General features: G+C 42.3%; 1 protein-coding gene across 1 annotated transcript; it reads left to right on the top strand.

Annotated features, from left to right (window-relative positions):
- Positions 1-21,019, top strand: EPDR1 (ependymin related 1). Its single transcript, XM_044454450.1, has 3 exons — positions 1-500; positions 14,430-14,638; positions 16,259-21,019. The coding sequence occupies exons 1-3, from the start codon at positions 211-213 to the stop codon at positions 16,447-16,449; spliced, it is 690 nt and encodes a 229-aa protein (XP_044310385.1). The 5' UTR covers positions 1-210; the 3' UTR covers positions 16,450-21,019.
- The last annotated feature ends 3,123 nt before the right edge of the window (positions 21,020-24,142 follow it).

Below are 24,142 nucleotides of genomic sequence, written 5' to 3'. Positions count from 1 at the left end.
CACAAGCAACACGAGAGCGCCTCTGCCGTTCTGCAGCCTTGCAGAAGCCCTCCCGGCGCGCCTGCGGCCACAGCCTCGCGCACCCGCGGTCGCGCAGAAGGGACCGGAGACAGCGACGTTCAAGGCGGCTCTGCGCCGTCTTCTCCTCTGCTTGCGACAGCGCGGCCTCGAGCTCCCCGCAGCCAGAGCCGTTAGCACCGAGGCGAGGCAATGGCCAGCAGCACCGCCGCCGCCAGCACCCGCCGCGGCGGGTCTACTCGGCCGCCGCCGCTCGCCCTTCTTGTTGGCGGCGTCTTCTTCTGCCTGACTTGCTGGAGCCCGACCCAGGCGACGAGCGCGCAGCCGGTCGTTCCTTGCGAGGCCCCGCTGCAGTGGGAGGGGCGCACGGTGGTGTACGACCACAGCACCGGCAGGAACACCCGGGCGGCCGTGGCTTACGACGGCTCCAACCAGCGCCTGCGGATACTGGAGGAGAGGAAGGGCCTCATCCCCTGCAAGAAGTAGGTGCCCCGCCTTGCCCGCCGCTCCTGCGCGTTCTCGGTCGTGGGTGACGTGAGGGGTTGAAGGAGCGTGAAAAATCCTTGCGACAGCCGGCTCGGGGGAGGGTCTCTTCCCCTTGAGCCACGCCCTTGCGGGGGGTGGGGGAAGGCAGCCCGCGGCCAGTTACGCGCGCTTCTCGTCGCTTCGTGCGTGTGTTTACTTCGTCTCTGTCCTTCGCCCGCTCGGCTAACCGGGCACGCAAAGCGCCCCCTGCCATCGCCGGCCAAGCGACGAGGCTCTCAGCCGTGCCCTTCTTAGCACTAGTGGCGGTCATTTCGGTCGCCAGAGAGGCCCAGCTCACGGAACAGAGTTCGTCAGTGGGGAGGCTCAGGCTGTGAAGATGTGACATTCTGTGCCACAAGTGGGAGTTGCAACGAAGTGTTGCAGTGTGGAACGCTTAGGATTTCCACTTGCCACGCCCCTTTCCAGAATAGCCCTTTTGCCTTTTCACCGTGCATATGAAAGACTCAGCATTCTGTGCTCACTGAGCATGCTCAATCGTCATTGGACTGTTTTTGGATTCCCCCCCCCATCTTCTCTTGTTTCTATTTTTTAAAACTTTTATGAAATCTCAATACTTCCCTCTATCACCCTGCCCAGACTGCTGATAGCTCCCTCTGTGTATACCTTTTTGGCTTCATAAAGATAGGCACTTAGAGATTGTGTTTGCCATAACTGCATAAAAGTGATGCTGCTAGAAAATACTTCATCGTGGAGTGTTCTGTTCAACATGTCCACCACCATGCCCTTTCCCACACTACATTCCATTCCTCCTTCCTTCCGTTCTTTTGCCTTGCAACACTGGGCTAGCACTTTGTGCCCATTGAACATGCCCAGTAATGTTGGCAGTTTTGGGTTCCCGCCAAAGAGCTTATTTGTCTTTCAAAATTTCTTGTACATCTGCAAACTTCTGGATCTGGCAAGCTTACTAATGCCTATCTCTTGTGTGTGGATGGTGTCACTTTGTCACTATGTCAAAAAATAGAAGGAATAAGTAGCGATCCAAGGAAGACAGCTGCACCTGCTGCAATCCCGTTTTGCATGACTGTGCAAAGGTATGTGAACTGTTCTTTGCATCAAGGTACCATAATCAAGCAGGCCGCCCAACAAAATATTGCAGCCTATCTCCCACACTTGTGTATCAAACAACTGCATCAAAGAATTGTAATTTGTGGTTCCTTTCTCTGTTTTCCTGAAAGATGGTAACGATGGTACTGGCAAAACGGGATATTGGGGGTGCATGTTCTTCCAAGCTTTCTTCTACATCCATTGCGTTGGTAAATATGAGGGGAAAGGTAGTGATATCCACTACCTGTAGGTGGTGATTCACATTCTCTCCACTTCCTGATTTTACACAACTTTCTAAAATCAGCAGCTAATAGGGCATGACAAAAGATAATGGAGAGAGGTTCTTTCCTTCCTTTTGTCCTGCAGTTCAAGCCCTCAACTTTGAGTAGAGGCAAAGGCTGTTTAAAAAGACAAATAGTATAAGAAATGAATGCAATAAAAGTTAATGCTGTACTGTGGCAGGGATGTAGACTTCCAGCTACTGCACATTTAAGAATTTGTGGTAGACTGGCCCTTTTTTAAACCAGAGATCACAATGGTTTCACAATATAACTTTTGCGTTTGTGCAAAGCAGAGATCCTTCTGGCTTCAGAACATAAGGATATCCCTATGTTGAAAGTGATCAAAGCTCTGACTTAACTATTACCCTGGATCCAATATTGGCCAGGCCAGGCAGACAATTCTGGGAAAGCCACAACTCCTGTTTTCAGTCTTTCAGAGTAATTTTAGTATCTTGGATTACATGGGTATGCAAGGCTAGCTTTCTTCCTTATGTAGAAGTCCCCTTAAAATTTGCATACTGTGGTAAGGCAGAGCCAGGCATATTCATATAAAATACCAGTTTTGAATCTCATGAATGCTATCCAGATAATATTACATTTTATCCCCAAAACTTGCTGTTGCATATTGGGCTTCCTGCAGCATTTGTAGGCATAAGTATAAATTACTTTTTATTTGGGAATGGAGATGTGCCAGTTGTAAGGACGACTCAGAACTATGATCAGACAATCTTGAACACACACTGCTAGAATAGACCTGCACACTTGGTTCAGTCCTTCTTCAGAACTGATAGGGAACACCACATGGTGGAGTTCAGATATATCAGCATTTGCTAGGAGAGCTGGTGATACCTTTCAAAGTAAACAACTCATGAGCAGTTACCACTTCGCTTAAGACAGCCCTGGAAAACTATGGGCCTTTCAAATGTGGCTGAACTTGAGCTCCCTTCAACCCCACCCATATGGTCAGTTGTCAAGGATTATGGGAACTGTAGGCCAGTGACATTTGAGAGGCCATAGGTTCCTTGCTTCTGATTTAGAGGCATGTTATTATTTAAAGACATTACTTCAGCTCCTTTAAAACAATAACTAACTTGAGCCCCATTCTTTTCAGTGGGTCTGCTCTTAAGTGGGACAAATCAGGCTCCAAACTATAATCATGTCACTTTGTTCTTTAAAGCCAGTTTTGTGACTTCATTATAGTGCTGGTTCATGAAAGTCACATGCACTTTAGAATTGCCAGTGAAATATTATTTGTCCCATCAGGGTTCACTGGTTGTTGTGTCAGGCTAACTGTTTGGGTGCCACCCTCTCCCCCGTCCACCTCCATTCCATTTACACACATACCCATAGAGGAACTGGCTCACGGTCCTAAGGTCACCCATGGCTGCTTTAGAGGCTCTTTGGCTTCCAAAAGTTAGTTTTTCAAAGATGTACTGAAGGTAACAGCATAACTGAGTAGCTATATAAGGAATAGGCACCAATGCTCCTGTGAACACCTTTCTTGGTACCTGTCAAGGTACCCATATTTTTTAATTTAATTCTATTTTAAATGACAGACAATCTTAACTGACAGCTAGGATTGCTCCAATGCAAAGTGGGAGCCTCTAGCCACTCCCATCATCCTTATCTATGAGTTTTCTGGGCTACATCTAGGGCTCATAGACATTCTTTGGAAATGAAGATGACAAGTGACTGCAGGCTCATGTGTTCATCCAGAGAGCATCCATTTCGTGGTCATGGTCTGCACAGTTTTTCAAGTTGCCATTTATTATATTTATTTATTATATTTATTGCATTTGGATGCTGCCCCATAGCCAAAGGCTTTCTCAGATATGCCCACAGGTCTAGAAAGATTGCCTACACCTAAGCTATATCCCTTGTTCCTGATCTCTACAGACAGATTGTCTTGAAGGTAGATTGCTATTTAAAATTAGCTTCAGTTTTTGAAAGGGATGGAGAAAAATAAAAATTTCACAAAGTATTGTTTAACATCATATAAGAAAATTCTGGGAAGCTTTGCTCTTGCAAGATGTTGAGTCATTCTGGCCATTATCCAGCTAAGCACTCAAATATGTACCTAGCTCTCTACATTTTAAAAGAAGACAGGATTTGCTAGCGATCTGGCACAACTTTCTCAAACATCAGAAAATGTGGTTTGGCACATCTTTTGATAGAAACAAAAAACAACCCTGGGGAATTGGTTTGTGGCAGCAAGTTTGGAAGAATAGGATATGGAAAACTAACATCTGCACTGATGCAGAATTTAGGGAACAGAACATTTTCTAAAAGGATTTGGCAGTTGAACAAAAGTCATTCTTGAAATCTAAGATCCAGTTTATACAGTCACCAAAATTGTAAAGTTTATCACCTCAGGCTGTAAGCAAAGTTGTTTGTTTGTATGCTGTCCCAGTCAAACTTAAAGAATTTGCATCCCTGCTCATGGAAAACTAGTATGTCAGGGAGAAGGATTCAGTGTAGCCTTATGCACTCCTTTGTGGAAAAAGCTGGATTTTGTATGTGTGGGGGCAAACACTGAGATACAACTGTGTGCATCTTAAAATGGCACACCCAGAAACTGGTTGTTACTGGGGAGCTTAGCCATGATGGCTTGCTGTGTATATGTACTGGGTGATTTGTATTCTGTTGACCTTATCTGCTATGCATTTTATTATAGGAAAAGCTGGATGGGCAGGCATCTCATGACAACTTGGAGTCAAAGAGTACTCACTGCCTGACTTTTGTGTAATTTGTAGTTCATGGTCCAGGAATAATAGAAGTTGCCTTGCTGCAGTATGCAAAACTTGGGGATTCTGAGAAATAGAAATCCCTTTCTGACAAACAGTTTGCCACCACAGCCATACAACTTGCAAGGTGCTTTAAAAATGGTCAGTATAAAGCCTTGGAGAGAAACATTGTCAAATCCTGAAGTGGCCTCACCCCAAGATGGATCAGCCGCTTACTCTATTATCTGAGCATCTGTTAGAGCTCTCATTGTTATCTATATCTGTATTTATTTGTGACATGGAAACATGAATATTGTGATCCTTAGCTCTTGACTTTCACTCAAGTCAGGGAGTCAGGAGCCTCCCTGAGGTTCTTTTTTATTGTCTTAATTCTCTTGGAGTTGTACTATTAATCCTTTTATTCTTCCCCATTCTGAGCCTGCCCCATTTTCTTCTTATTTCAAGTCTATAACTACCTTTATCTGGATATCTAATGTGCCTCTTGATTGTGAGGCCCAGCATGGACAGACACTTCATCATGCAGCTCCAAAAATCACCAGAGCTTTGCTTGGGTTACAGCCTGTTCCTAGCACCCACGCTCTCCTACTTTAGTCCCTAAACCGCAGTTCCAAAGCTGCAGGTTTCCTTGCTTTCCTTGATACCTTCTTTGCCCAGCTAGAACTGTTGCTTTGTAGTTGCCAATGGAATTTCAGCCTCTGTGGAGCAACTCTCATCTGTCTAGTCAGTTTCCATCATGTGGTGCAGCCTAGTCACACTGTGAAATCAATCTTTCTGCCTTGTACACTTGTGAGCTCCCATTGTGGTTACGCAGCCACACTCTTGGGACCACGAATCTTGTGTGAACATCTCAGAAACCTAGGGAAATCCCTAGAAATCCCTATCTGATTGTGCCATTCAGTGTTTTTGAATTGCTGTGTTCAAGCCTAGTGGTCTACTGATTTGGTGAAGGAGATGTCTGAGAGCATAGAGCATGGGTCCTCAAACTATGGCCCACCATGGGCATTTACCCAGTCCACCTCAGAGCTTTTGGACTCACTCGGAGAAAATGATCTCTGAGTGAGTTCAAAAGCTCCGAGCCGGCGCAGGCGTTCTCTGAATCTGAGCAGGGAACCGGTACATGCACCAAATTGTAACAGTTCAGCTGCGCATGTGCTGGCTTTTCCCCCTGTTGCACACACATGTTGGCTCTGAATACAGAGCGGGAATATGGAGCAGGAATACAGAAGAGAGGAGGTCAGAAAAATGAGAGAGATGAAGACACTAAAAAAGGATAAAAGGTAAGGAAAATATAACTTTTTAAATCTATTTTTAATTATGTGAGCCATGTCTGCGGGCTGCAGGCCAAGCCGCGGCTGCCTCACCGAGTACAGGGGCAGCTGCTTGATGAGAAGGCCACAGCAGCTTGCCCAGAGAAGGCCACAATGGAGGCGCAGGAGCCGCAGCCTTCTCTGGGCAAGCCGCCAACGTTAAGTGGGCACCATGCTTCTCTCCCCTACGGCGGAGAGAAGTGGGAGGCGCTTCACTCGGCCAGCCATGGCCCCATCCCTCACCTCCCCTTTCCTCGGAAAGAAGCCCTTGCCTCCCTCCTCGCGGCCCTCTCCTGGCCAGGGGAGCTGCCCTACGCCCGCCTCTCTGGCCTCCCACTCCCTTTCTGGCCCCCTCGGAACTGGGGTGGTGGCAAGGACTATAATTTCCATCATGCCCAACCAGCATGGCCAGTGGAAGTTGTAGTCCAATTCATCTGGACAGTACCAGTTTTGGCAAGGTTGCACTTAAAATATGGTAGTCATTTGCTCTGCATCCAAATACAGCCATTGTGTATTGTGGGAATTGTTCTGGGCTGATTTGCTTCAAATACTAAGAGTGGCACTAACGGTATTTATCCTTAGTATTTTTGCTTCATTCTTTGTAAATACCAGTTGCAGTCATCAGCTGCATTATGCAAAATACTATATTTAGTGCCTTGGTTGTGTTGTAGTTATGTCCCTTGAATATGGGCATGCTCTTCCCCACCTCATCTTGGGCTTCAGCTGCAGCCTGAGGGAGTGGTGCAAACATTTTTTAAAATTTTAAATTAATTTTTAAATTAATTTCAATTAGGATTAATTTTTAATGTGCACTGTGCATAGGAATTCATTCATATTTTTTTCAAACTATAGTCCATCCCCCCAATAGTCCGAGGGACAATGGACTGGCCCCCTGTTTAAAAAGTTTGAGGACCACTGGCATAGAGTATTGTGTAAATGTCCTTTGGGGTCTCAAGCCAACTCCCCACAGCTATCTTCCATTCCTTGCCTCCTCCTCCAGTTATTTTCTCTGGACCATGCAGAGTCGAAGGAGAGGCCTTTTTTAAAAGCTATCTACTCCAAAGTCTATTTTTGAAAGCAGTTTGGGTTTGGCTCTATAGTCCCTAAAAGCGGCATACTCAGCCGTTTGTTCTCCTCATCATTGCCTTTGGCTCAGGAGTCCAACCATAGGCCTTTTGGCTGTTTCTGGACAACTTGGTTCATCAAGTTATCTCCACAGTTGGGATAATGGTCACAGTTTGAATCCATGACCAAAAGCCTATAGACATGATGTGAGTTTCCGAGCATCTGAAACCAATCAGAAAGTGCAGTCCTCGGAGTTTCCATTTACTGGAAGCAAGGTACGTGGCTTTGACTCTGTTTCTTCTGTTTTGCCAATGTAGTTTTTAACATATTTGTTTTCACCCTGTACCATCCAAATTCAGGAAACCCTGTTACAAGTAGCCTCCCAAATCCTGCCTCCCTATTTCCATGGAGCCTTCTCTGCTCCTTAGTTTGTGAACGCATAATTCCATACTGCCATCTTTCTCTTTCTATATATAGTGTTGGTGGAAATACGCCGCTGGTCTAGTGCCAGGGAGACAGTGTAGTGATCAAACCTGCCCTTTTCAGTAAATACATATAGTAAAATGAAGCCGTGCTCTTTTCTTGAAGTCTGTGTGAGACGGCTAGTTGCCTGTTTTGTTGGAGTTTATTACTTACTCTGTGCTGATGTGGCCCATGTGTGCTGATATTACTGATTATACACACGTGAACAAAAACATACAGCTGCATGTGTTCATAGTGGATATTGTTGGTTGTATCAGCTAGCCCAAAGGGTCTGAAATTGTCAGTTACTGGAGTGAAACAGCATGAAACTCAATGATAATAATATTCTGGGATGTTTTATTTGGTAGCAATAAAAGGTAGCATTCTGTTGTACATCCTAATAATTATCATGGCTTAAATGTTGTTAATCTGTTGTCTGGTAAATGCATATAAAGTGAAAATAGGGACTGATCTGCAGCCTCGGAAAAATAATGTTTTACAGCCTTCCTTGGATTGTCCAATAAACAAAAATGGGGGTATTATAAGTTCGACATCTTTCATGTGTTAAAAAAAACTCTTCCCTGTGGAAATGTAACATGACAGGAGACTTTCATGTGGAAAGTTTGCATATCAGAGCTCAGATTTCTAATTTTCCTTCTACTTGACATGTTGTTTTTGTGTTGTGGGGAATTTTCCGCAGAGGATATCTTTTTAGCACCACCATTCCCAATTTCTGGATTAGCATGCTCCCAAAGAGACTGTAACTTTGCCACTTGGCTGCAATATGCAATGGCCCTTAAGGCATTCATCAAGAGGTTATGACATTCTGCTGGAGAGTGAAAGCAAATCTCTCTGCATGCTACAGCAGAAGCAGTTGTCAGTGGAAGTGCTGATGCCTAGGAGGAAGATGTTACTGATATTTCTACAAGAAAAGCTTTCCAATAGGAAACAGAATCTGCACTCATGGAATAATATGACATCCATGATTTTTTCAGATTGTTTGACCTAATCTGTTTTGCCATCATTCTTTAACTTTTAAGTAAATAAGAGCCTAACCTAAAATTCACTATGTTAGTTGATCAAAATTGCTGACCCTGTTATTTGCATCTTGTTGGAGATTGGCTTAATGACTAAAATTATAGTGAATAACCTTGGCCTTGTTGTTATAGTGGAGAGATAATAATTAATGCAGACTTTTGAACTCTCTACAAAGGGTCATGGAATGGAGGCAATATATAGTAGCCAGCATTTGAAGACCTACAGTTAGATGCTGAAAGGTTGCTTGCAGTCTTTTGACTGAACTGGGAAATATAGCAGATTAGAAGAATGTTCCTGAAACTGGATCTGGTAAAAGGATGCAGAGGACACAAGGAACAATGCACTCACATAAAAGATATAAAAATGTAGTACTTTCTTTTGGTCTCCGTGGAAATGAAATGTCAAAAGAATGCTAGACTCTCCATGCAGAGGCAGAAAATAATATCAGTGTGTACACAGTTTCAGAACCATCACACTGACAGAAAGTTTATTGTCTGGTGCATTAACAGTGAGAATATATACAGTAGTTAAAGTCAGATAGAACTATTAAATGCCACTGGATGAAAGCTACTGGAAAGACACTAAAAACACTCACTCAAAACATTATTCCTAGAGTGATACTTTTTGGTCATAATTCTTCAATTTCTTATTCACATCTTCCCATGGTCACATTAATATAAGAGAACCATGTTGCCCATATACAGCAGAGAAATATCAGCAGACTTGGAGAAGTCTTTAGGTTTCTGGTAAACAAAAAATAATAAAAAAAAGATTTAGGAGGAGTCCCCAAAAACAGCCTAATGTAAATTCATGGAATGTTTGAAGATAGGGAAAAGCCTGTTGTAAGCCGCCCTGAGGCTTTGTTGCGATGGGGGCAGCATAAAAATGTTTTAAATAAATAAATAAATATGAGAGTAGTTGGTGGACAATGAAATGGAGTTGCTATGGAGGCAGAAGAATAAAAACAGGCTGAGAGATGAACAGAATTATTGGCTGCAGGAGGACAAAAGAAGACACATCCAGAAATTTAAAAAGGTAGACAGTATCATCATAGTGAGACATTGTTAAGGACAGGATAAAAATACTGTAAATAAAATAAATAGTGACTGGGATGATTCAAATAGCATGGTAATCCATATCCACATTTAGGGATTGAATATAGATTGAATTTGAGTGTCAGTTGTCATTGAACTGTGGATTGTTGTTGAAATAAAGGTTATGTTGTCCGAATCCAACTGAGATAAGAAACCTTGGATTGTTAACCACAAACAGCCTCGGAAAAGAACCCATGGTTTGTTCTTGGGTTGTGAATGGTTTTGTTAACATGGCCTGGTTCAGACAGCATAATATTCCATATTTCCCATATGTGTGGGTTGAGTGTATGACAACCCACTCTCAACCTATACACAACCCTTGAATGTGTATTATTTTGTTGCTTGAACCCAGCCCATTGGAGAGAGAAAAGGGGAAAACAGGGTTAGAGGGAGAATGGAACGGAGTGACCGAAAACCTGAAGAGAAGGACTCTGCATGACAACAAATAAGTTTCAGGCCTCACTTCTTCTCTCTGTTACTAGTTCAAGTGTTCCTGTGGCTGGAGGACTGTCACCATAATGGTCCAGTGTGGGATAAACCAGGCACTAAGAACATAGGCAGAGGGTGGGGGGAGACAAGGCAGAAGAAAACACCTAGAACATCCCAGTAAAGATACAGTGGCACAGAATGTTGTCAGACTGAGTTCAGTGGGAGATGGAATGGAGGAGAGAGGAAGACATATGGCAGAGGTGAACATTGTGCAAACAGAAGTCAGCTTGTGAGATGATGCTTTTTTCTTCTCCCTTCTTGCATGCAGCCCCCATGCCCCTACATGCCCCTACTGTTGGTAGAACTAGTTCCATTAGTGCAGCTATTTCATTGCCTTTCATTCATGGATCTAAAAAGTATAGAAAGAACCATCTCATTGTTTGAATGGGTCATTTCCTGATTCATATGAAGAGTTATTTAAAATGTCCCCTGAAAACAGTCCAAGATTGGAATTAAGCTCATCTCATTCCCTAAAATATCCCCAAATGGAAGAAAAAAATCAGAAATACGCAGTGCTTGGAATGCCACCTGGCTGTTTTAGGGGAAGAAAAATCAATGGGGATGGGTATGAAATGGAAGGGCTGAACAGAAGCACTCCACACAGTGCAACATTGTGTTGTTGGTCTCCCCCCACCGCCCCTTGTTTCAGGTTGGACAGGAATAGACAGTGGCATACTCCTGGCCTATCTCTCATGCCTGGAGTTAATTCTGCATTCCCAATTTCTCCCACTCCATAACTCTCTTAATTCTTCAACTCTTCATACTGTATATTCCTTAGGTTGACTTGAAGGCAGCAGCATGCTATGGGCATCTAAGCAATGGTGCTTCCACCACTTTTTCCAGAACCTGCCAATATGGCCTTCTCCTGATTGAAGCAGAAGACCATGAAGGGTGCTTTACATGCATACATTATGGGAGAGGTATTGAATGGCAAGATGTCTTGTGCCTTGTGTGGGGCATGTAGCAAGCAGTTGTAGAATGGGTTACTTGTGTTTTCAGCGTAATATTTCCTGGATGTGTAATTGAACATGCTTACTTCTCCCATGACAAAGAACATTGTCTAAGACTGCAGTCTTATCCTTTGAGAGTTAGCCCCAGTGAATTTAAGGGGCTGTACTTACGAGAAGATACATACAGGATTGTACTGGCGGGCTGTCGTACTAAACACACTCACTCAGAAGCAAGCCCCAATAGAGGAGCCTAAATCTTCTCAGGATCAGGCTGTGTGGCTATTTATTTTGTGTCTGTGAAATTAATCTCTATTAATTAAATGTGCATGATGATTCAAAAGATCAAAAAGAATGACTGTTCTTTTTTCAATCCTTAGCCTAAATGCAGGGGACTAATTAGGGAGAGAAAGGAGGCATTTTACCCCTCTTTTTAGGAAATATGATAGACAAAACATCAGCTTAAAAATACACTGCTTTTTTAGTTGACTAATCCACAGCCAGATCTGTAAATGTTTCTTTTCATTATGCCCACCTTATCTTCTCCACCTCTTACAACTGAAGCTTAAAATGGCCTCTGTACAACATATGAGTCAGATTTTCAGGAAGGACTTACCTTACTTCTGTTTGCATTCATGTCAGCCAGGAAAGTATAAAAGCATGTTTCAAAATCTGTGTGGGTTGTCTAAACATGTTCAGCACGTCCGATGACCATTTGCTGAGCAATAGAAAGGTTTTAATGGTGACTATATTTTTAAACCAATATTATTTACTGGTTGCATCTCCCTTGCTTGTTATTTCTCAAACCTGTCCTTGGGTGCAAAATAAATGAGTCAGGTCTGCTTTAGCCACACCCATTTCCTTAGTACAATTAAAGCAAGATAGTTTGGTTTGGTTAAAAAAAAAATAGAAATACATATTTTAGTCACTACAATAGTAATGGAAGTTGTTGAATTTTGGCACCAGTGGTTTATGAATCTGTTTGGAAGCAGTATTCATTCATTTTAAGTTAGTAATCAACCACTTTTCTGATGAACATCACAAAATGGTTTACATGGGTAGAAAGAACAATGATTGTATGATAACAGTGATACAATAAAACAGCTTAAGAGGCATCAGGGAAAAGCCACTTTTGAAAGCTGGGTTTCTCCTTCCCTCAGGCTGGTGACAATTGTGGGTGATGGAGCACCTTGGTTGGAGTGCTGGGAGTGAACCAGCATGCAGCTCACCAGGCTGTTCTGATGCTTTCCTCCCATCATCAAGATGGCTCTTGAGTGAGAACTCCAAGATGACAAAGAGAAAGTTATCCTCTAAATAAAGCAGAAAGATTGGGAGGGATAACTGCCTGTCATTTCCAGCACACTGGCAAAAAGGATCCAATACTTTCCTTTTTTCTTTTTGTCAAGCCTTGGCCAAGCTCTGAGATGGGCTGGGTGTTCAGTTTCGAGCACATCACCATGTGGTCCAGAGAGCTAGAGATACAAAAGATACAGTCAAAAGATTGCCTGGGGGTCAAGTGCTGGATTAAATGTGAAGGGACAGGAGAATATGGCTATGCAGTAGGATACTTTGCTCATAAAAGCAGTTGTTGAGAGCCACCTAGGCCTTTGTTGGTTCCTCAAATCACTGGTTGCATTTAGGCTGATATCAGCAGTAACTTCTTTGGTTATTCCCTGGGTTGTGTTGCCGCAGTGTTCAGGACCGTAGCTCCTTTGATCTGCAAGATTTTCCCACCTGGCCACCTTGTGTCTGCTTATGTCCCTAGCTTGGGTCTTTGGGTATTTTATACCTTCTAGCTCTGGAGTCTCCAGTGTGGTGCTTACAGGCACTGATATGCCAACAGACAGCTTTGATGGTGGTCACATGGCTTCTAGACCTTCCTTATTTTTATGTCATTTCTTATTCATTTTGCAATAAAAATGACAACTGGATATGAGGCTGCAGTGATTTTGGCTCCCCATTGTGTCAGTTGATAGTGAGTCCCCCTTGCAGCGGACAGCTCCCTACCTGACTTGGCTGATGCAGCATTTCATGGCTCAAGTCCTATTTGTACAATGGGGATTTAAAAAAAAATCTTCTTTGTCCCTGTTGTGCTAACAGGGTACATGCTCTGTAGTGCACTGGGAAGGATGGGGGAGGCTTTCCCAGTTGCTGCTCCATGGGCTGCAGGAAGTTGCAAAACCTGACCTACTCTGCACTGCTGTCCTGTAGCCTGATGGAGCAGAAATCAGAGAAGCATCTGACAGCTGCTAGAATTCTGCATTTTTAATATTAAAATGTTTTTTAAAGCATCAACTATATGCAATTTATAAGGGGTCGAATTAGAAATTATGTTAGCAAATGTGTGGTCCCAACATCAAGTTTGTCAAGGTAAGTGAGACTGTGTACACTTTTAAAGAAGGACTGATGGGTTGAGGTGTGTTTAATCCCTTTGTATTCACTGCTTCTCACCTGCAAACCAAAGCTGTTGTGTTTTCCATTAGCCAGGCTTCTGGTTTTGGAGCCCTGTTTGGAGGGGGCTGGGATAAAAGCATATCCAGCTTTTTGGGGAGAGGCAGCGTGTGCAAAGAATGAGTGAGGTTGAAAGGATTATTTCCAGTTCTCCCTTTCCCTGTTTTAGCATTACAATGGAGAATCAAGAGTTTTCAATCCTGTACTGTCCTCATAAGTTCTAGTTTGTTCTTTGCATATCATACAGAAAATGTTAGCCTAGCCCACTCCCTGTAATGCCTGCTTTCTACATGCAAGGAGCTTTGGACATGGTACAATGTTTGACATACACTTACAGAATGACAAGGAAGTGCCTGGAGTTCTATCCACCTCGTTCTACCAATGTGTTCTGCACAATGTGTAGATTGGCTCTGTGGTTTACTGCATGCCCAGACTGTCATATTTCAATGCGTACCTATATTTTACTATAGCTCAGCCAACCATGTATTGGAGGATGTACACTTACATCATAGCCTCCAGTTTGCAATTTTCTGACCACAATGCCTGACTTATCCAATCCACAGATGGAAAAATTGAGGCCAAGAGACGTGGCAGTTGGCTATTATTTAGCAAAAACAAAACAAAACCAGGTCTGCTGTGCCCATGTCTTGCCTAGTAGCTCCCAGATCACACCAAGGCATAACTCCACAACAAATTCATACCACTTTTATACCAGTTTAATAACCATGGATTCTCCCACAAATCCTGGGACTTGTAGGTTGATGGCACTGACAGTGCTGAGACTTATTCCTTAAAATCTATGGTTGCCTTCATAGAACTACAGTTCGCAGGATTCCCTTGACCCAGTTTAAGCCTATGAGGTAGACATGCCTTATATGTCACTAGTGTGCTACAAACAAGCTTTTCATTGATATTAATTCTGCGCCTGCCCATCTTTTTTCAGATTTTTTGAATATATATACCTCTATAAAGATGCAGTCATGTTTCAGATTGAACAAGTGACCAAGCTGTGTTCCAAGGTTGTTTTGAGTGAGCCGTGGGATCCTTTTGATATTCCTGTCAACTCAACCTATGAAGATCAGTACTACATTGGAGGACCCGGTGACCAAATTATGGTGCAGGAATGGTCTGACAGAAAACCAGCTAGGAAACGTAAGCATTTATTGTTTGATTTTTTTTGTAAGGATCTCTTTACCCCAAACCAGATACACTACACCCACATTAACTTTACCAACGTTATTTCTGAAAAACATATACAAGAAATACTATTTTGGTTCCCTTTTCACCCAAGAAAATAAGTAATGTGGATTTATAAACACAGCCTGGGCTTTTTACTTGGTTTCTACATCTTAATTTTAAAAAATGAATCATTACTGTGCCTGGTTACCCATAGAAGGAGTAACACTGGCTGCCCCTCCAGCCTTCTGAGTTGGACGCTTATTTAGTTTTGAAATTACGGCAATGGGCAACCCATTCCTAGACATATCTACCTAAAGCAAGTCCCACTGATTTCACTGGGGCTTATTCCCAGGATACTTAGTGCAGGATTGCAGCCTGAGTGAATATATGATCAAAATTTACAAAACTGGGCAAGGTGTGGATAGAGTTTCCTCTAATGCTGTAACTCAGGGGTCACCCATTGGACTTAATTGACAGTACATTCCAAAGAGACAAAAGAAAGTCCTTCCTTGCACAGTGCACACTGTTAGTCATGATAGCTTCATGTTGCCTCCAGTATCAGTATCAGAGTCAGTATGCCTACATATACCAGTTGCTTGGGAAACAAGCAGGAAGATGCCATGGCACTCATGTCCTACTTGTGGCTGTTCACAGGCAGCTGGTTGACTTCTATGGGAACAATATGGGACTATATCAGTCTTTGGTCTCATCCAGCAGAGATCTTTTTATGTTCTTGTAAAATGATGTATGGAGGTTACAACCACAGGATGTGGGGATGTCCTTTGGGTTGGATGACTTTAAAAAATGACTAGACAAGTTCATAGCTGATACGTCTGTCCGTGGCTGTTGACACAGGACTACTGTGTGCAGAGACAGTATGACCCTAAATACCAGTTACTAGATGCTGGAGGCCTCCTGTTTTCAGGCCCTGCTTTTGGACATTTCAGAGGCGTCACTTTAGCTACTAGTCTGGTCCAGCAAGGCTGCTCTTTTTATTAGGCTTGTGTAGCCCAGGAGTGGGCAACATGCAGCTCAGGGGGTATATGAGGATCTGCTGCTCACAGATTTTGATTTTTTAAAAGAGTACAAACCGATTTTAAAGTACTGGTATTTTTCCTATTGTGAAGGCAATAGAAAGGAGGGGATCAGGAAATATAAATGACCTCCCACAGCTATCCATTCCTGATGTAGCTCAATCTTACGTATCTTTACTGAGACATAAATCCCAAGATACCTAGTAGGAATTACCCCTAGATGTGAGCATAGCATTGGAACCTTAACCTGCAAATTTCACAGTTAGATTCAAATACCATCCGCATTTGTAAGAAAGTACTCTGGGTGTATTTGTATGTTACTTAGAGATACAATTGCCTCTCTTCCATTGCTGTACCAGTATCTTACTGTAAATGGGCATCCTTGCTTAATGACCTAAAAATACTGTATCAACATTGGTTAAGCTGAAAGACTGGTTAAATTTAAATTAAGTATCAATATCCTTTTTGACCTCAATCCTCAAGTTGAAAACAGTGGCAACACTTGAAAATTATTTAAGCCTTCCCAATTAAAACATTAATATTTTGTGCTTTATTACAGTTGAAAACTGGGTGGGAGTTTACACAGTCAAGGACTGTTACCCAGTTCAGGAAACCTACACGAAGAACTACAGTGTGACAACTTCCACCCGTTTCTTTGATCTAAAACTCGGGATAAGCGATCCATCTGTATTCATCCCCCCCAGCACCTGCCAGACAGCTCAAGCAAAAAAGATGAGAGATGAATGCTGATGGCAAACCTTGGCTTCTACATGTAAACAATATGGGTATATAGATATATAATTTAGATTATCATAAATAATCAACTACTGGTATCTAACATGATCATTGCACTTTGCAGAATTGTGGATTTGAGGAATGGGACATTTAACTGACCAGAAAAAGAGAAAAACATCTCTCCTTTGGTGTCTCAGTCTAACATTGTCCTCATAGTCTACATTTATCAGAGGCTTACTGTTCACAAACATTTGTTTTAGATGTAATGCTTTATGGAAGAACGTACTTATATTTTCCTAAAGGTTTATGGTGTGCCAAAAAGTATATCAAAATCTGATGTATGTTTGTTAATTCTGGAGATCTGAGTGGGCTATATTACATGCACAAGATAAGCTGTTACCACGAAGTGGCACTTTAATTGATTGCCTCTTAATGATTTCCTTACTCTTCTGGAAGCTATTAGAGCGTTAGGATGTAATCCTATGTCTGCTTAGACAAAATAAAGTTCTACAGTTCCCAGAATATCCTAGCCAGTATGCCTGGCAGGAGGCACAGAAGGAGGGTTTTTTGGTACTTTTTTCTGCCTAAACACACATAGGATTGTTTTGTTAACCATCTTCTCTTCTTTCCTCAAAACCTATGATAACTATGTTAACATATTAGCTTCTGTGTTACCGGGAAAAGGAAAGATAGCGAAGTGTTCTTCTATTTACTACTGCTTTTATTTATTATTTTATTTACTTAGCAGAGTGTTTTTTTAACAGAAAAACACTTCAAGGTGGCCTGTAATAGATTACAGTAATGACACACGCAACCACACAAAACCCAGTTGTCTTGGCACAAAAGAATTGCTATGATACGCATTTGTTACTAGGTATGTTGCTCCCAGAGAATGGAAAACGTAGGCTAGTGAAGGTTATTGTCATGATTAGCAGGTTTAGGCTTCAGGGATGGAGCAAAAAGTTTTCAATGCAGGGAAGTTTTCTGGGGTTCAGATTATGGGTGCTTTCCATGAATAATCCCTATTGTATTAGGTGTGATTTCTGTCCTTTCCAGTAGCCCTACCTGCTTTAATCTATGTGAAGAAATGTTAAGCAGTAGAGCCAGGCAGGGCCAGGCCTTAAGCGACCCTTGAGGCTTCTTTAGTGTTCTTGTAAATTCCTCTTATTTATCCTAGCCCAAGATATTCTTTATTTGAGTTTGAACTAGAATAAAAAGTGGCAGACTCAGTACCAGCACAGCCCTGAAGAGGGCTCCTGGTTATTGTTGTTTCTTTCAGCCCTGAGTGGGCTTCAGATTTTCTTTACAGAACTGAGAGCAATGTTGAAGACCCTTCAACAACTTCTCAATGCTGCTGCTAAGTGTAAGTACCAAAACAACTGACTTTCTGACATTTGTGAGCCACCTGGCAACCAATTATTTGGACAGGAGTCAAATCTCTTGCTAGCTGTGAGGGGGCAGGCTGACCCCATCCGGGATGATTAAGCAACCTATAGATTGTTTAAGAATGACCTATTCCTGGGTTGTTCATTGTGATATCTGAATCTGGAGCTCTGGGTTGCTAAGGGAAAAACAATGCAGAATTTAAATGCAAGGTTTGTTGCTGAGTTAAAATTCTAGGTTATTTTTCCTCCAGCAACCCAGGATTTTGGGTTTGGACATCACAACAAGCCACTCAGCAATGAGGAATTCCTGGGTGGTTTTTTAAAGCAGGAGTGGACTGAAGCCAGCATATTTCCTTGTTCCTGCACACTTGCAAACAACCTAAGGTTAATCATGTTGAATTGGGTCAAAAACAAGTACTTCCATATCCCTGAATCTCACAATATCCCTGCAACCATCCTTTAGCAAAGAAATTCTATTTCTCAAGGTAGCTCGTGAATTTGAAACGTAAGCCTAAACACATAGCCTCCCTGAGCCAGCAACTTAAGCTTCTTTTTCCACAAGTCTGCTGCTACTTATCTGTTTTGTTTTCTTGTTAAACTTGTTAATTTTGTGCTGATTTTTAACTTTTTACATGCAATGCATCTCGAGTTTGAATTTTTCTTAGAAAGTCGAGTTTAAATAAGTTAAAGGGAAAGCCCTTATATGGGTGGGAAGCTCTGTGTACTCTTCAGTGCATCTATAGAACTGAAGACTTACAGCAAACCCTTTCCCAGCTAGGAAAAAAATGACATATTAAAAGAGCAGACATTGCTCATTTAGTATGGAATAAGAATTACACTCCACTAAATGGTGAGGCAGATCTTCAGAAGCCCTGTTCTCTCCTCTTCTTCCATGTATTTAGTCTACATAGGATTGGGAAGTGGCTTGCTGCCAGGCCTTACATTCTCCAGGTGCTCAGTAGAAATGTGGAGGAACCTCTGTGCACATACATCTGTCCAAGTGATCAAGGAATCGTAAGCACATACAGGGCCCATCAACACACACACACACACACATTTTTTTCCCCCGTCTAAACAACCTGCAGAGACTTAAGGTGAGGCCATCAGGTATGATTCTGTTCCCCAGTCACATGCTGACCAAAGGCATGGAAGGGACAGTGAGAAGATGGTTAGTGCCCTTTGTCCAACAGGATAAAAAATCTGAGTGTTTATTAGTGCCTTTGAATCCAACACACCTATTTATCTATTATAAGTGGCTGTGGTGTGCATTGCACTTTACAGAATAGCAAACAGATCTCTACCCAAGGAGCTGAAAATTTAAAGTGTGATATGCCAGGCAATGGTGGGTGAAGGGGGCGGGGGTATAGAGCAAGAATAAATCTGAGCCGCTCCGAGGCTTTGGTGAATGGGGCAGCATAGAAGCTTTCTAAATAAAAAAATAACAAATAAATAAATAAATGGAAATGAGCATTCACTTTAGTCACAAGCACAAAAGTTTGATATCGGTAGATGAATACTAGGAAGTTATGCAGAAGACTTTGCAGAAAAGATAAATTTGGGGAGAAATGTTGAAAAGAAAAGAAAGAGCCAAGAATGGATAACTGTCCTTAAATGGGGTTCCAGCTACAAGTGGCAGAAAGGAGAATGGGTAGGATTGTTGAAGCAAGCAGGAGATCCTCAATTGAGGCTGGTGCTGCTGGAGACAGAAGTTCATGACTTGATATATGTTGGGACCAAGGAGTGAGCTACAGGCCGTGGAAAGCTTTGAAGAATCGGGAATTTGTGCTTGTTCAGAGTGCTGCTAGGAACTCACAAATGGGGATTTCATGAGGGCTGTCACAAATGGGAGAAGTGGTGAAAGCTTTTGTAGGCAGGGAAGGAGTCAAGGAACAGCATTCAAAGGTTGAAATGGAAAAGGGAGCAGAAGTGAAGGAGAAAGATAAATAGGGTTAACTAAAAGGTTTGAAAGGAAGGAACATATTTTGCTATGTTGTACAGGAGTAGTGACACGATTAGGACACACACTGAACGTGAGGAACAAAAGTTCATAGACTATCATAGCTGTACTCCAAGTTCTTCCCTTGAGTATTGCCCTCTTCCCACTGAATATGCAGCACCTCATATGTTGGTTTAGTAAAGATGCAATCCTGTGCATGCTTAGACAGAAATGTTGGCAGGGGAATTATATGAGTTTTTCTGTGTAAACATGTAGGGTGGCGCCCTAAATGATCAGACTCTGGTAAGTTACTTTGATGTGTATGAAAGGTATCAAAATGCTTTTGATCGGGTACAATTAAAAGGCACAGCACATTTTGAGCACGATGGCAAGTTTGCCTTATTTCCCAATACGTTTTCAAACACATAGCACATTATGTTAATAGAAACTCCCTTTCCCAACATTCAACCTACACGATATAACAATTGTGATTAAAAGTCCTGGAATGGTGAGGTTCTTAGGAAGATGTCATACAATACATGGCTTGCCTGTTAGGACAGCAGACTGTTCTATACCTTGACGATGATACACATTCTGAGTATAATTCCAGCTGTTTTACTTTGTGCAGCCTGGAAGAATGCCTTATTGCACAAGCCCTCATTCTAATCTCCCACACAAATATCACCATGTGAAGGTGGGCAGGGATGAGAGCTAGCACTGTCCTCTCTGTAACCATTCATCGTACCTTCCATGGATATCACAATACGGAACTGCACATGCCTCCTGCTGCAGAAGTCTATGTTCCAGTTTGTGGAACTAGTATGCTTGTCTCTGCTTTTCCTTTTGCGATTCTAATCCGTGGAGGATTAGAATGCCCCAAGAGGATTAGAATGCCCCAGTAGGACTAAAGCGTGGTTTGATGAGCCTTTCCCAACCTGGTGTCCTCCAGAAGGGCTGGATTGCAACTCCCAGTGCCCCCAGCCAGCATGGCCTGTCTGGAGGGTACCAGGTTGGAAAGCCTGAGTTAGAATGCTGCAGTGAGAGCTTAACAAGCTACAAATGTACTATTTCAGTCAGTGAATCAAGTTACAGTTGTATTTCTGAGCTCTGTTCCATTGACTAAATAAAGAGATGTATCAAAATAGAAACCATGAAGAGGACTGGATTTATGTATCATTCTTTCAGGTTAGCATTGATTGTATTGTCCTAACTATTGTTTCATTGAAACAGAATTTCTGAAATAAAATCAAGGTGGTGGTTTTGCTTTGCGGTTTCCACAATCATTCATTGTCCCACATAAGCTCATTCTCCCAGGCAACACTAGCTTCACTCCTGCTCCAGGCACCTGGCCTTACTCACATCCCCAGATCCTTGGAACAAAGAGCAGCTGAATTTCCAAATAAGGTATCAATGAGTACACACTATTAAGATATACCAAAAGCTAAAGAGGGACTGCATTAACACAACAGCTCCTTGTTGGTCCTACCAAAACACAATTACCAGAAAATTTCCTTTTCTAAGTGTGCTTCCATAGAGGTGGCTTCTAGTGCTACCAGTCGAAAGCATCACACAGTGATTCATTTTTAGCAGAATTTTTTTGTGGCAAGAAAAAATAAGTGGTGGGGAAATGTAGGATGGGTACGAATGGAAGGTGACAACATCTGGAAGCAATATAAATTACTCTGAATTTCTCTGGCAGAGTGATCACATAATCAAAGCATCACCTTTGATAAAATACCTATACAAATTGCATAACCTGAACATAACAAGAACTGTTCTCCACCTGTGCTTTTGCAGGAGATGTTGAGAGACCAGCTTTTTCAACTTGGAAGTGACTTAAAGCCATCAGGACTAATAGCTACAGAGAGCTGTAGAAGGTAAAAGTAGATCCACTGGTAGATGGTTGGATGATTTGTTGTGGATCAGTGAGGTTTTTTCATTACCACTTTATTAACCATTTTATTATTGATTGATTGATTGATTTGATATCAAAGCACTTCTACCAAGCCAAAATGTCTCTCAGTGTGGCCTATGTCCAATAAGTAAGAGAAGACAGTTTCTAACTGCAAGCTTACAATCTAAAATGGCACGACTTATTAAAAATGGGTATGTGGGGGGCTACGATAGAGTATTTCAACAGGGCAGGTGTAATAGCCCTGCTTCCTTTCTCATTTTCCTCCATGCCGGACTGCCAAAATGTTACAATGCAGCAACAAAAGCACATTAAAGAAAAATTTGGCTGCTGCAAATCCCTGGGAGGTAGATTTCTACTTGTGGACAGTTGGTGGCCCAGTGGGGTGTAGTAGGTTGTTGGGTGTGTGCTCAAGTCACCATTTTACTTCTGACCCTACCCTTCTTCCCAAGCCATTATCCTTGCAGTTCATTAAAATAACATAGCAGTTATCCTGCAGGGCTGAAGTCCTGCTGTGACAGAGGAAAATGTTGATTTTGCTGTGCCAGCATAAATCCATATCCAGTGTTCTGTAAAATGAATATGGTGAATTCTCCCAAATAATGGGCAACACCTGAGTCCCAGTGAAAGATTACTCTTTTGGTCTAGCAACTGAGCTAATATCTTTTTCCTGTTTTCTCAGCCAACAGAAATTACAGCACAACTAAGTACCAAGCTGACAAAGGCAGGCAGGCAGATGGGTATATAGTACTAAAAGCATGTTCTCAGGGAAAGTTCCTAGGAGAATCCTGGCCTCTATAGCCTTCTGTTTAGTGTGCTGATCAACAGTCCTTTGGAACTGTGGACTGAGATGGTCACTTTATTACACATCCATATCTGATGTGCAGATAGTATAGTTACTGAAAATATAGATGGTAAGTTGAATCTTACCATTTGGTAGGATTAGACCCGGAGTGAGGGAACTGGCACAGGGGCACTGCAGTTGTTGGTATGAGCTCAGGAGCTGCCTTCAGTGTGGGACTCGGCGCACAGTACCACAAGTGAGCCCTACGCAAAACAAGGGACTCGCATTCAATCATGTTTTGCTGGAACATTGCCTTGGCAGCAAAGGATCCCAAGAGCTTTGAACTAAGGGCTGGATAATTTTAGTGCAGAGCATGAAATTCAAACCGCTCTCGTTTTAAAGTGACGCGCACTGTAACGTACGGTGTGAAATGAGCCAGTGTGGCTTCCAGAACGTCAGGACTGTTTGTTTACTAGCATTAGCCAACGCCACCTGGTGTGAGACCGACAAGCTTTCCCTCTGCACAAGCATGGCCACATTTGCTCAGCCCACAAAGCTCAGCCCAAAACTCATGGGCTGTTTCTGAAGCTCTGTAAAAAACACTCACAAATCCTCTCAGCCCCCACTTGCACACAACTCACCTAACGGAACTACTGAGGCGGCAAGCATTTCACACCTTTACCAGGGAGTAAGTCCCACTGAATTTAGTGGGAATTAGTTCTGAGTAAACATGCACAGGATGAAATTCTTGCACAAATGTGCAAAGATGGTATTGCATACTGTGACCATACTGAAAACTGGACAGAGAGCTTTCTCAGTTATGAGAACAAAATGGACAAAGTATCCCATAAAAATGGAGATGTGTGAGAGTTTAGTTTTTGTTTGTTTAAAAATCCCTCCTGCTTTGGATTTGAGGGTAAAAAATGGGTTTAGTAGTAACCCTATAAATTGAACCATATGTGACTCTCCCTTTAAAAAAAATAATAATTAAAATGCTTCTAGTTCTCAGCTCTTAGAAAAGTGTGCTGTAACATTTCATGAGATAGAATGGAAATAAATGGCCCTAGGTTTTAACTAGCTTGACTGACTAATAACAATGTAACCCAAGTTCAGCTTATTCCATGAAAATCCAGTCTACTGACTTTTTAAAGCATTTCATATAAATTGAAGATTTGTAGCCCATGGATGCACTCCTATGCACATTTAGACATACATACATACATACCTACATACATACATAATCCTGCAATCACCAGCATTTCCCAGCAAGCCACTCCTTTTCATACAGTTGCAAACACTGCAATGTGTGATGCTTCTTGTTCTATTTCCTTAAAATATGTCATGGGAGTCAGTTGAATGCTACCCTGAACATGCACATTGGCTTCCATTCTGATGTTCTAATTTTTGAGGGAGTTACTGCACTGCAGTGTGTTTTAATCTTTTCTTGCCCTCTCTAGAAAACAGGTGCAGAGTCTGAGCCAAGACTGAAACTTGAACTGTAGATTTCTGCCCAGAATACATTTACCAACTTCAGTTGCAACATCACATTCTTCAATGGGAGCGATTGTGTTACAAACAAACTTACAAGTTGCATGCCAGAATGCAACTTAAAACAAAGGCTTTGCTTAGTCAGGAAAGCATAATTACAATGCACATAATTTGTCTGCAAATGTGAACAATGAAATCATCAA

This window comes from Varanus komodoensis, unplaced genomic scaffold (assembly GCF_004798865.1).
Source record: "Varanus komodoensis strain SLA01 unplaced genomic scaffold, ASM479886v1 scaffold10, whole genome shotgun sequence".
In the NCBI taxonomy this organism is placed as follows: domain Eukaryota; kingdom Metazoa; phylum Chordata; class Lepidosauria; order Squamata; family Varanidae; genus Varanus; species Varanus komodoensis.
Note: the sequence above shows the minus strand (reverse complement) of the source record. Positions and strands in the feature narration are given on the sequence as shown.

Coding starts and splice junctions, on each gene's coding strand:
- EPDR1 (XM_044454450.1), top strand. CDS start 211: ATGGCCAGCAGCACCGCCGCCGCCAGCACCCGCCGCGGCGGGTCTACT. Junction 501..14,429: donor GGCCTCATCCCCTGCAAGAA/GTAGGTGCCCCG, acceptor ATCTTTTTTCAG/ATTTTTTGAATATATATACC. Junction 14,639..16,258: donor CAGAAAACCAGCTAGGAAAC/GTAAGCATTTAT, acceptor GCTTTATTACAG/TTGAAAACTGGGTGGGAGTT.